At 34.4% G+C, this 12,664-nt stretch overlaps 1 protein-coding gene across 6 annotated transcripts in view; it reads left to right on the top strand.

Moving 5' to 3' along the window:
* Positions 1–12,664, top strand: part of PHF3 (PHD finger protein 3) — a 71,718-nt gene that overhangs the window by 53,969 nt on the left and 5,085 nt on the right. For all 6 annotated transcript variants that reach the window (XM_072965504.1, XM_072965502.1, XM_031676060.2 and 3 more), the window contains 9 exons: positions 549–732; positions 3,666–3,813; positions 3,896–4,052; positions 5,262–5,378; positions 7,013–7,144; positions 7,738–7,873; positions 9,902–10,097; positions 10,431–10,578; positions 12,280–12,369. In XM_072965504.1, the coding sequence (XP_072821605.1) occupies positions 549–732; positions 3,666–3,813; positions 3,896–4,052; positions 5,262–5,378; positions 7,013–7,144; positions 7,738–7,873; positions 9,902–10,097; positions 10,431–10,578; positions 12,280–12,369 (1,308 nt within the window). The remainder of the gene's footprint in view (positions 1–548; positions 733–3,665; positions 3,814–3,895; positions 4,053–5,261; positions 5,379–7,012; positions 7,145–7,737; positions 7,874–9,901; positions 10,098–10,430; positions 10,579–12,279; positions 12,370–12,664) is intronic.

Here is a 12,664-nt window from a genome sequence, read left to right as displayed (position 1 = left end):
CATGAGTATTAGGTATCCTAATGATTTGTTCTAACTTATGGGAGTTAAAATTGCCAATAGGTACTCTGAAAATTTGATACTTTTGTATATAGGTAAATGTGACTTTGGTTTTCACTGTTTTCTAGAACAAATTTAGATAACTTATTTCTCCACAATCACCCCCCCTTTTTTTTTCCATATCCACAGCCAACTAAGAGAACTCTTAATTATCTTATATCTAATTTTCTTTCTAATACTGCTCCTGGGAATATGATATCAGTGTTTTTAAATTCTTTACAGGCTGTTTTGGCTTCTGCAGAAAATAGGTGCTAACAGATGGATTTTGGATGAAAGGATGACTGTCTTTTTTGCTGATAATTGAGAGTTAGTTTTGTATATCTTCAAAAAAACAGTTATTGGGCTAAAGAATGTAATATGTTTGATATCTTAATAGGTTGTAATATTAATTAGGTTTAATTTTTTTCATCTACATACTCTTGGGGCTTGCTTTATATTTAAAGGTAGTTTAGTAGTTTTCACTGTAATGAATTAAATACTATTTTTTCCAGGATGCTGGTGAAGGCAAAAACTTATCAGACTGTAGGGACAGTGAAATCAAAAAATGGCAACTAGCCCCTCTTCGAAAGATGGGACAACCAGTTTTACCTCGGAGATCCTCAGAAGAAAAAAGTGAAAAAATACCCAAAGAGTCTACAAATGTTACTTGCACAGGAGAAAAAGCTTCAAAATCAGGTAGTAAGAATAATAGAAATTATTATATACTAATGCATATGTATTTTACTTCATATACTATCAATTAGTATATCTAGGGAAATTTAAACATTTTAACATTTTAATGACAATAAAAATAGTTTAGGTTATTGACCTTACTTGAAATTAAAAATTATTGCTCTAGATTCTGGGGAAGTACTAATGAACTGCCCCTGCCCTCATGGCATTTAAAAATACTAATAGGAAAAGACAGATAATAAGTAGACAAATAAGGAAATGGTATGCTGTTTTAGAGAATTTAGGCACTATGAAGTAAAAGTTGAGTAATGGGATAGAGAGTCAAGGTCAGGGAGAGTGGTGAGAGTTTGTTCCAGAGAGAATGGAGATGGGATCTGAAGGCATGCAGAGTTGGTTTGGAGGGAGGAATACTTAATGGGCACAGCCAGTCTGAAGGCTTTGAGGTAGAAACAATCTCTGCATTTGGAGAGCAAGAAAGTTATTATGGAATGATTAGAATGTAATACATGAGGGTTAGAATGGTGATGAAAATGAGTTTAGAGAAAATTATGTAGGAACTTTATGCCCATGACAAGACTTCATATTTTCTTCTGAATATAATGGGAAACCTTTAGAGGAGTTTTTACAAGGTAATGATGGATCAGTCTGGTTTCCTGTAGAGATTGGACTGTAGGGGTTAGGAGACAAGGAGGGTAGACCAGCTAGGAGCCCAGAGCAGCAGCCTAGGAAAGACATAGTAGCTGGGAGCAGAGGTGCAGTGAGGGTAGTGCGAAGTGATGAGATTCAGATATACTTTATAATAGACATGGCAGCCCTTGCGGATGGAGTAAATACAGGTAGATGAAGGAGAATCTTGGCATATGGTTAGATCAGTGTTGGTGCTATTTGCAGAGATGGGAAAGAGAAAATGATTTGGGGAGGAAAATTGAAAATTTACGTTTTGGGTATTTTAACTTTGAGATGCCTATTAGAGATCTAGGTGGAGATGTTTTGAGTAAACCTTTGGCTGATGAGTCTGGAGCTTAGAGAAGACTTTGGGCAATGGTATATAAATTTGGGATTTATCAGTGTGTAGTTGTTATTTTAAATCAAGGACTTACGTATAAACAGCTGCAGAGAGAGTTTGGTAATAAAGAGGCAGAAGCTGGGCCCTTGGGGATGTATCCACATTTAGATCTTAGGAAGAAGAGAGGGGCCAGCCTACGAGATGGCCTTTGGGGTAAGAGAACTAAAAGACCATGGTGGCCTGGAAGACAGGTGAAGTTATGAGGAGGGAATGATCAGTTGTGGCACATGCTGCCTAGATGTCTAATAAGATGAACCCAGATTGTTAAATATGTCATTTAGTGAAATGGAGATCATTGGTGACCATTGATTTTGGAGCAATGGGGACAAAAGCCAATCAATTATAGTGACTTACGGAAGAATGGAAGATAAGGAACTGGCGATAGTGATTATGGATAGCTCTCAAGGAATTTGGCTGTTAAAGGGAACAGAAATGGTGTGGTGGCTAGTGGAAGATGTGAGGTCTGGATTTCTTCTTAAGGAAATACTATAGCATGTTTGTTAAGAATAATGGGAATGATCCAGTAGAGAGAGAATGTGATGATGTAGGAGACAAAGTAATAGTTGAGGCTCAGAATCCATGAAGAGATCAGAGGGAATGGGATTCACCTGGAGGGGCTGGTTGTAGGCGAGGACAGCTCGTCCATTGTAACAGCAGGGAAGGCTGTGCTAGGAGGGGATAGGTGAGCTAGGTTAGTAGATTTGGTGACAGGAGGATGTGATAGTTGACATTGTTTTTATTTCCTGAGTGAAATAGGAAGTAAGAAAATCAAATGAGGTTGAAGTTGAAGATAGGAGGTTTTGTTGGTTTGAGAAGAAAGGAGAAAAAGTGTAAAACAGATGTTTTAGAAAGTGGGAAAGCGAATTTACTAGGACAGTTTAGTAGGATTAGGGCAGCAGATTGAGCTGACTACTTAAGATCTGTGATTATAAATTTAAAGTGAGATGTGTCAGCACCACTGCTTATTTCCTCCAGTTACCCTCAGCTGTTTGCAGGCTTCTTGAGTGAAGGAAAAAAGTTGGCTTTCACCATGGTTGTGGTTTTTGCCAATGCAGATGTTTAAGGAGGGAATAAAGACGTTAAGTCTGCAAGGGAATGGTGAGTGTTGGACTATCTGATGAAAGCTGGTTATTTGGGAAAGTGAGGACGTGGGATGGTAAAAATGATAGATTTAAGAATTGCTGGAATGAAAAGCCTGTAGAATAATAAGCTGGTTTGTGGGATGTTTGACGTTGAGTTTCTGAAGATGTGCATGAATTAGTAATGACGGAATGAAAAATCATTTGAAAAGCTTAATATTCAAATTAACACAGTCGTTTTAAACCCAAAGGGAATTCATCAATTTTGTGGTCCTAGTTAAGTCATTACATTATCTGCTCACTTATTAAGTTCAGATCAATTTTTCTAAATAGTTCTTTACAAGTTTATATATATGTGTATATATATATATATATAAACAGTGTATATATATAAAAAGTAGCTCTAAAAAAACCATTATCTAAAATGGAAAAGGGGTATATACATTTTAGAGCTTTAGGACTACTTTTTAGTCACTTAATTTCCAATTAAAATTTATCTTAATTAGAGCTTTTTTCTTATTGAGGTATAATTGACGTATAACATTAGTCTCAGTTGTATAATATAATGTTTCAATACTTGTGTATATTGCAGAGTGATCCAGGTTTAGTTATCTGTCATCAAACATAGAATTACAATGTCAGGGATATTTCAATACGAAATATGGATTCTGATCTCATTTCTAAGTAGTGATTTTTAATCAGTCAACTTGTTATAAACTTACATTGTGCAATAAAAAAGGAAAATACCTTTTGAAAGCAATTTAATGAGTTTTGATATTGATTTAAACTAGGTGCTCATGAGAAGCAAGAGATAAAGAAGAAGAAAACTGAAAAGGGGATGCCTACTGCACACCCTCCGGCTGCTGCTGCTTCCAAGCCCTCTGCAGATCAGATCCGACAGAGCGTCAGACATTCTTTCAAAGATATTCTCATGAAAAGGTAACATGCATTGTTATTGTAGAAGATTGAATAATGTATGCTTCACCTATTTGAAAAATAATTGAATTATTCTAATTTTAAGACTTACAGACTCAAATTTGAAGGTACCAGAGGAAAAGGCAGCCAAAGTTGCCACAAAAATTGAAAAAGAGCTTTTCTCTTTTTTTCGGGACACAGATGCTAAATACAAGAACAAATATAGAAGTTTGATGTTCAATCTGAAAGATCCTAAAAACAATGTAAGTATGTTTTGTTCATGTCTGGTTATTTATGTTTCTAACTTTCCTAAATACACAGGGATTTATAATTATAATACAGTAGGACTGTAATTTGCTTCTTGAAGTGAGACCATGTAATTTTAATAAAGTCTTTTGCTACTGAACTGAGTTATGAATTCTGCACAGTAGTGACTAGTATTATACAATGTCTATTAAAATATAAAATCCTAAATATGTCTTAACCTGATATAGGTGAATTTTCTTGCCTAAATGTCCCTTGTTTAATCCAGTTTATTAAAAAAATTCATTCATATGTATTCTTTAAAAACTCATAACACTATATAATTAATACTTCTGATTTAAATCTGAAAATAGAACTACACCCCTTAGGAAAATAATTTTACTTTGGATTAAAAGAACTATTTGAAAATATTTTTATTAATTTAAATATGGCTTTAGTGCTAAATATCTTTTAGCAGTGGAATAAACTTTAATTTGATCCTTAATTTTTTCATGAGATTTCTTATTTGGGACTCAGAGGAAATCTAAAAGCTGTGTGTGTAGATGCAAACTCCTTGCATATTTGCTTATGTTGTATAAGGTTTTCACATAAGTGGTATCAGTTTGTCAGTTTGTGTAATGGAGTTTACTGTAGTGTGTGATAATGAGGTATTTTCTTGAAGTATACTGACAGCTGCTTAAGAAAATTCTAAACTGAACAAACTGCCATCATGGCCCAGGGGATCAGGTGCTTTTTGATCTGAAAGCCTTTCTTCAAGGAAATATTTATTTTCTTTAGGTTTTTTTCTTGTAGTTCTTTGCTCTGGAGTTACCTCCAAGCCTGTTAGGATTTAATCATATGAAATCTTGAAAATAGGAAAGTCATCACATTCTGTGAAGTTCTTTTATGCAGCTATGGGTTGACTATTATGACAGTGTGTTCCTGGGAAGACGTGATACAACTTTTGGATAGGTGTCGTAATGACTTCATTGTACTTGCTTCTCCATTATGTGTTGATTTTTGTACAGAATGTGTATTTTGCTGCCTTGGTGATAAGTTTCTAGAACACAAGGCTGTCATTTATTCTCTTTGTAGTAGGTAATATGTAAATCATTAAACATTTGTAAATCAGGTTTCAAAATTGCATCTTTATTTATTACAAGTTAGTTTACAGCAGCTCCTCTTTCTGTTTAAAATGTTTTTCTCTCTTCATTTTTAAATCCTTCCAGATATTATTTAAAAAAGTGCTGAAAGGAGAAGTAACCCCTGATCATCTTATAAGAATGAGTCCAGAAGAGCTAGCTTCTAAAGAGTTAGCTGCTTGGAGACGAAGGGAAAACAGACATGTAAGATTATCTGTGAATATATGTTTGTCTATATCAAAACCTATCTTTTTCAGCCATAGGGAAAAATTATGTACACAGGAACACACTTTTTGTTTTATGCCTTTTGTTACTGATCCTCCATTAGCCTGTTCTTAAATTCTTTTTTTTTCTGATCTCGTCTGATTTTTATTCATTTCCTCCAGTTATCAGCTTACAAAATTACCTTTTATTTTGTAAATCAGAAGGATAGGAAAATAGATACATCTTTTTTCTTAATCACATTTGTATGTTTCAAAGGCACAGTTTGAAGGTATTATGAATATTGATAATTTGTGGAGCCAGATTAAGTCAGGATGAAAATTTTATAGATTTATAATCCCTTTTTATTCAGTTCCACTTGCCAAAGGCTTTAAATAAATAATTTTTTGGAAACAAGTTTATTAATGAAATATGACTTTGAAGTGTCATGCATGAATGTCCATATTCACAGAAATATTGTGTTTAATTAAGTAGTGCTTCCCAGATCTAACTGTTATGTCATATATAGCATGTACTGCATTTTTAAAACTGAAAAATTCTGAGAGTCATCAATACCAAGAGTTTTCATTTGGGGATTGTGAACTTGAAATACTTTGGAAGATGAAATGAGTATGTGGCTTCCAGTTATTATGACAGTGAGAAGCCACATTACCCACTGTTTTCATTACAATGGCCTTAAATATTAGCCCTTTATTCTAGAGAACACCAGTTCCTCATAGTTCATATTAACTCTATGATTTACCTGACTCTCTTCTCCATAATACTTTCTTGCATCTTAAGCATTAACCCTCCATGTTGATCTTCTACCACATCTAGTTTGAAGCGCAAGAGGCCATAATTTGAAAGATTATACTTACTCAGATATTTCTTCGCTTTCATCCTACGTAATTTCACCTCTTTTATCGTGGAAATAGTATCACCGTCTCTCCTTTGCCTCCATAGCCCTCCTTCTGCTTTGAAACTGTGGCTGCAAGTATCACCTGCAGAGCACACCAGCTTGCTCTTTGGGCTGTGTGATCTGATTTCTTTCCTTAAAGGAAGAGTTGCACTTAACAGTGGCAAGATGAACGACTCGACCCATATTTACCTTCCTTAACCTGTTCCACTCTTGGCTGTCTTTTACTAGTTCTTTCCGCTCCTGCTCAGTTATTTGCTACGTTTTATTGCTGAGCTTGTTCAGCTATGACTTCCCACTGTCGCACAGTGTGTGTGCTCAGTCAGAGGACCACTGATGGGAGGGACTGTGTTTTAATGTTTGAGTAAACTTCTGATGTTGTGGGGGATGTTAAAACTTCAAGTTAGGAATCTAAGAGGAAGTTGGTTCTCATTTCTCAGTGGCAGCTGCTGAAGTACTAGATTAGAAAGCAGATTTTGAATATAAATGTCGTGTCTCATCAGTGTGCAAATTATACTGCACTTCACTTGCCTCCAGTTAGTGGGCATGTAAATGTCACCAGGCTGAGGCATGAGGTCTTATTCCTAAAACCCCAGAGACTTTAAAGTCTCTGACGTTTGTAAATACTCAGTGTATGTTTGTGGTTTGAGAGACCAGCTAAAGATTAAAAATCATCTGTGATTTTAATTATAAAGTATTTCTTTAAAATATTTCCTGTTAGACCATAGAGATGATTGAGAAAGAGCAGAGAGAAGTGGAAAGACGACCAATCACAAAAATAACTCATAAAGGTGAGATAGAAATTGAGAGTGATGCTCCAATGAAAGAACAGGAAGCAGCCCTGGAGATTCAGGTAAATTATGATAATAAAGATAATATGTTTTACAGTGCTCAAAACATGAAGATTCAGAAAAGATTTATTTGCCTAAGTTCTTAAAGTAGAATACTTTTTAAAACTCTATTTATTAATGTAGCTTATTTTATTGATTTAATGGTTTTTTGAGAGTGTTTATAAAGTATCGCTTCTCAGTATGCAGTATGCAGACTGTTTGCATCACAGGCACCAGTTAAACACTTTGTTAAAATGTAGATTCCTGGGGTCTCTGACTTAGCAGATTTCCTAGGAGGCCTTGAAATCCATAGGTGCCTTTTTAGGCAGACTGTGGTCTGAGAGCTGGTGTGGCTTTTTCTTATTTTCAGAATCGGTGAGGAAATAATGTGAAATCTTGTTAGAGGCCTTGAAGAATAAGGAATGTTTGAGTTTTTACTCTATTTTAAGTCATAATTAATATCTAGCAATTATTTCTTTAAAGAAGTAGCAAAAAGCAGCCAATGAATCTAACAGTTTTATTTTGGAAAAAATATTGATATGCAATATACATTGATTTAAGTAATTGAGGCCAAATTTTTTCTAATAAAACTTGTTTTTACTCTCACTTTTGTTAGGAACCCACAGCTAATAAGTCAGCGGAGAAGACGGAAGGATCTGAAAAACAAAAAGAAGAGATTGACTCCATGTCTAAAGATACCACTAGTCAACACAGACAACATCTTTTTGATCTTAACTGCAAAATTTGCATAGGTAATTGGGGGAATGTTTTTCCCTAAAATGTAGCTTCTGTTTTGAAATGGGGATGCTTGTAATTTACATAGGTTTTTGGTTTCTCGGTATTGATGGTGAGTCTGATGGTGATGTAATAGTAGTAGTTGTAGTGAAATCAATTTAGTAAGTAGTTCCTAGCATTTCAAAAACAAACAAGAAAAGAGAAAAGAGAATATCATGGTGAACTGCACTTGTGAAGGTAAGTACGATTTTGAGAGGCTTTAGTTCCAGTCATTTCTGTATAACCCAAAAAAGCCATGCACGCTTACATATGCACACACACACAAATGCATATATACACACACTTGCACGTGCACACAGGGTGTGAAGTATGTGTGTATACAAGTGATGGATCATGATATAAAATGTTACTTTACAGATTATGATAAAAATGCTGAAAATCTACTTCGGTAGGCCATATTAAAGATATTTGTCTTTAATCTAAGAGCAATGGATAGCAATTAAAGGGTTTTTTTTAGCAGGGGAGTGACATGATCATATTAGATTTTTACGAAGATTTCTCTGACTTTGAGCTTATGGTGAAGAAGCCAAGAGAGGATGGAGGGAGACTACGTAGGAGGCTTTGCACTAGTCCAAGAGGGAGATGAAGATAGTTTTAATTAGAGAAGTTGCATTGGAGATGGAAGTAAGTAGAGGTTTTGAGATATTCAGGTTAGGTGTTATTGACAGATGTTGGAGATTGACTGGATTTAAAGCATAAGAAATGGGGATGTGTTGAGAAAAAGTTTAAGTTTATATTCAGTTTATTGGTAAAGGTGAAGGATCAAGAGTTTTTTAAAACTCCAGAAATGTAGCTCTCAATTTTTTTTTTTTTACTGTAGTATTCTAAAGAAATGATACATACATTGTTCATTAAGATGAAAAGTTCTTCAGGTTAGTCAATAAGCTGCCCACCATCATTGTATTAGGGGCTAGATGAAATGTGTTATAAATTAGGTCATTTTCCTATAATAGAAATAACCATATCTTCTCAAAATTAAGTGTGTTCACGCATCATACAATCTGTACAATGATAAAGACTTAAAAGGCAGAGTGTTTTTATTTTTATTTATTAATTTTTTTCTGTCACTTTATTTTTGTTTTTATTAATTTACTTTTTGACTAGGCAACTTCTTTTATTACTTTTTAATTGAAGTACAGTCAGTTACAATGTGTCCCATTTCTGGTATATGCTAAATACACATATATTCGTTTTCAGAGTGTTTTTAGACATTGTTATCACTGAAGAAAGCTATCCAGGTGCAATAGTAATTTTACATATACACATTTGGTGGTTTTGTCTGGAAAACTTAATAAAAATTTTTTCTATTAATTTTAATCTGTGTAATTTTAACCTATAAATTTCTATTGATTTTAATGATTTAAAATTAGGTTTAGTATTATATTTATAATTAATACAATGTTTATTATAATATTTAAGAAAATTAATAGTACACAAAACATGTTAAATATTACTAGACGACCTATTTTCAGAAAGTTTGAGTGATTTTTTTTTCTTTCATGATGCTATAGCTAAAACCAATATCATTTTCTAAACTTTAGTAATGTTTTTCATATTTAGTAGCTAAATAGCATTGTAATGTGCATATATGTCATGGACTGCTGGTATATGTAACATAAAGTAGGATACAGATTTGTTTTACTTAGTTCTTCACATTACCTCTCAAGACTGTTGGAATTCAGTGTAGTTTAGTTAAAAACATGTTTGCTAAGGAATCAGGAACTCTGTTTTAGGTTCTAGTTATAATGTTTCCTTTATAAAAGCTTGTCTAAGTTGTTTAACATTCACTTTTAACTTTTCACATCAATAAAAAAGGTGTTCTATAACTCTGTGAGAAATGGTGATAGTTGAAAATTACCTCAGGAAATGTCTGGTCATGCAACAGTTCAATCAGGAAAACTGAATAACTTTAGAAGTGAAAATGGATAAAGTTATAGAAATTTCAGTTTACAAAAATGGTTTATTTGGGTATCTTCTGACTTTAGGTCGAATGGCACCACCAGTTGATGATCTTTCTCCAAAAAAAGTGAAAGTTGTTGTTGGAGTATCTCGTAAACATTCAGACAATGAAGCAGAAAGTATAGCAGATGCGTTGTCTTCAACCTCAAATATTTTGGCTTCGGAATTCTTTGAAGAGGAGAAACAAGAGTCTCCAAAGTCAACATTCTCTCCTGCTCCTCGGTAATTTTCTCTTAGTTATAACTTCTGTAATAACCTTTATAGATCTTTGCCAAATTACAGGAGTCTTAGAAAAAGTAAGTCATCAAAGAAAAATTACTTGCATCTCTCTGGGCCTTAGTCCACCTAAGCCAGCCAAGAAGGATGGCTTTGTAAAACATGAGTATGTAAATGTGAGCATATTTTATATAGTGGAAATAATAGACTTGTCAGTGAATAGCCTTTACATATTTTGACCTTGACATGCTGAAACAGAAATAATTGATGAATAAGTAGAAAATGTATTTATTCATAAGCATATCTTTAGGCTGAAAAATTCTTAATGTTATTTTTTAGTCCAGAGATGCCTGGAACTGTTGAAGTTGAGTCTACCTTCCTGGCTCGGTTGAATTTCATCTGGAAAGGCTTTATCAACATGCCGTCTGTAGCAAAATTTGTTACCAAAGCCTACCCCGTGTCTGGTTCCCCTGAGTACTTGACAGAGGTACTGTGACCTTTTCTGCCCTTCTGTGCCTGGGTTGATAGGTGTGTTTCTGAAGGCAATAGGCAAGGAAACAATATAGCAAAGTAATAAAAATTTTATTTTCATTCATAATAAAAATATTTATTGACAGTGATCCTTAACCATTCAATTAGTGGAACTGTGTATACGGAGGGCAGACTAATACGTTATACTCAGATTTTCAGCTGCATGGGGGATGGGCACCCCTAACCCCCATGCTGCTCAAGGATCAGCTATATAGTTGAAACTGCAGCCAGCTGCAGTGCTGCGACACGGCTGGCCGTGACTGCTGCAGTGGTACCCTTCATTGGCTTTTATACCTGTGGGAAGAGGAAGGAACTGTTGAGCAACATTTATGGAAAATAAGAGCTGTGGTACTATTGTATTAGGTGAATTAGAAAATAGAACATTTTTGGAACTATTTTGAATAAAGTTTGTATTTTTCTGTGTTTATGCAGAAGGAAAATAATTCAGTCTATTTATACTATTTTTGTTGGTGATATTTTGCTATTAATTGTGCCCATATCTAATTTTCCATTCATTCTCAGTCTGCTGACTAAAGGCAAAAGTTTTTTTTTTTACAATGCTTTTCAGTATTTCATAAAATGTAAATCATGCATATATCTATTCTTTTTAAGATTGGCATAAACTTTTCTTTGTATTAGGATGAAATTAGTTTAACTCAGTGTAATGTTGCTTATCTAGTATTAATCAGCTTATTTGTCTAGGAGTTGTGCTTTTAATTAATAAACAACTTAATTATTATTTTTATATATAGTTTGCTTAGCAAGTAATATTTTAGAAACATTGATTTTATAAGAGAAAAATTCAGTGGACCCATGATGCTTTTCTTTTTGAACAACTGTTTAGAAATTCAGTCTTTGATCAGTCCATGGTGAGGATAACTCTTCTTTTAAATGGAGAATTAAGTCCTGAACTATGGAAACCTTTTGATTTTAAACAAAACTATTGTTCTCTTTTCTGAGCCAGTTTCTATGTGGTTGCTTTCCAGAGCTCCACCTGTGCTTTCTGCTTACTTTTAGTTTGATTTGGACTAAAATCCCAAATCAGATACTTAAAACAATTAATCATTTCAGTAAAGTTAACTGAATTTATATCAATTAATAATGCTTTTTATGATTTTTCTCAGTCTTGAGAAAAATAGAAATGTCCTGATTAAGTATTCTTAATTGCCCAGTTCTTAACTGATCTTATGTATAGTTGTCTGTTTTCAGGAAGATTGCGCCTTAAATGAACCTTGCATTATTACAGTGTTACTCTCGTCTGTGCAGAAATATACTCTACAACTTGATAACTTGTAAAATCCAGCTGTTAAGTGATTAGGGCATACCCCAGCTCACCACCACCGAAAAAGAGGGGGAGGCGGGAGGGGAAGAACAGTGTCCCGCGGTGTTCTGAAGTCTGTTGTGCTCTTCATGGATGTCAAAGTGGTGTGCTTGCACCACGTCCTCTCCTTGTGCCTGTTGTCCCTGCTGACATTTGAAGTAAAGCCTGATTGCTGTCCCTGTGCTTCCTTGTGCTCTCTGATGTGTTTCATAGTCTTGCTTATTTGTTTTTTACTATTATTTCAAGTTAGTCTTTGAGCTAAATTTGTATAAAGAATAAATATTACAATAAAGATGATCTGAATACATTGATGCCTTTCATTTTTTTTTACCACAGGATCTACCAGATAGTATTCAAGTAGGTGGTAGGATATCACCTCAGACAGTTTGGGATTATGTGGAAAAAATTAAAGCCTCAGGAACCAAGGTAAGGAGAACTCTTTTCACTATAGTAGCATGAGAAAATACCTGAAAAATCCACTGAGAGTCTTACGCACGGTTGCCTGGGGAGGGAGCCAGTACAAACTCCAAATCTGCGTAATGTGCCTGACAGAGCTGAACTACAGCCATTTGCCAAGGCTCAAAGCCTTACATTTTTGGGTTTTTTTTTTTTTTTTCCCTCTTCTCTCTGTCTTCGATTTGTTCTCAGTGATTTTTGTTGTTGTTTTGGAAGAAATGTTTTAGAGTACGTATTGACATTCATCCTGGAATTTTGCCTTGCT

The sequence above is a fragment of the Vicugna pacos genome, chromosome 8, assembly GCF_048564905.1.
Source record: "Vicugna pacos chromosome 8, VicPac4, whole genome shotgun sequence".
Taxonomy (NCBI): domain Eukaryota; kingdom Metazoa; phylum Chordata; class Mammalia; order Artiodactyla; family Camelidae; genus Vicugna; species Vicugna pacos.
The sequence above is the reverse complement of the archived record's forward strand: the minus strand, read 5'-3'. Positions and strand labels throughout refer to the sequence as shown.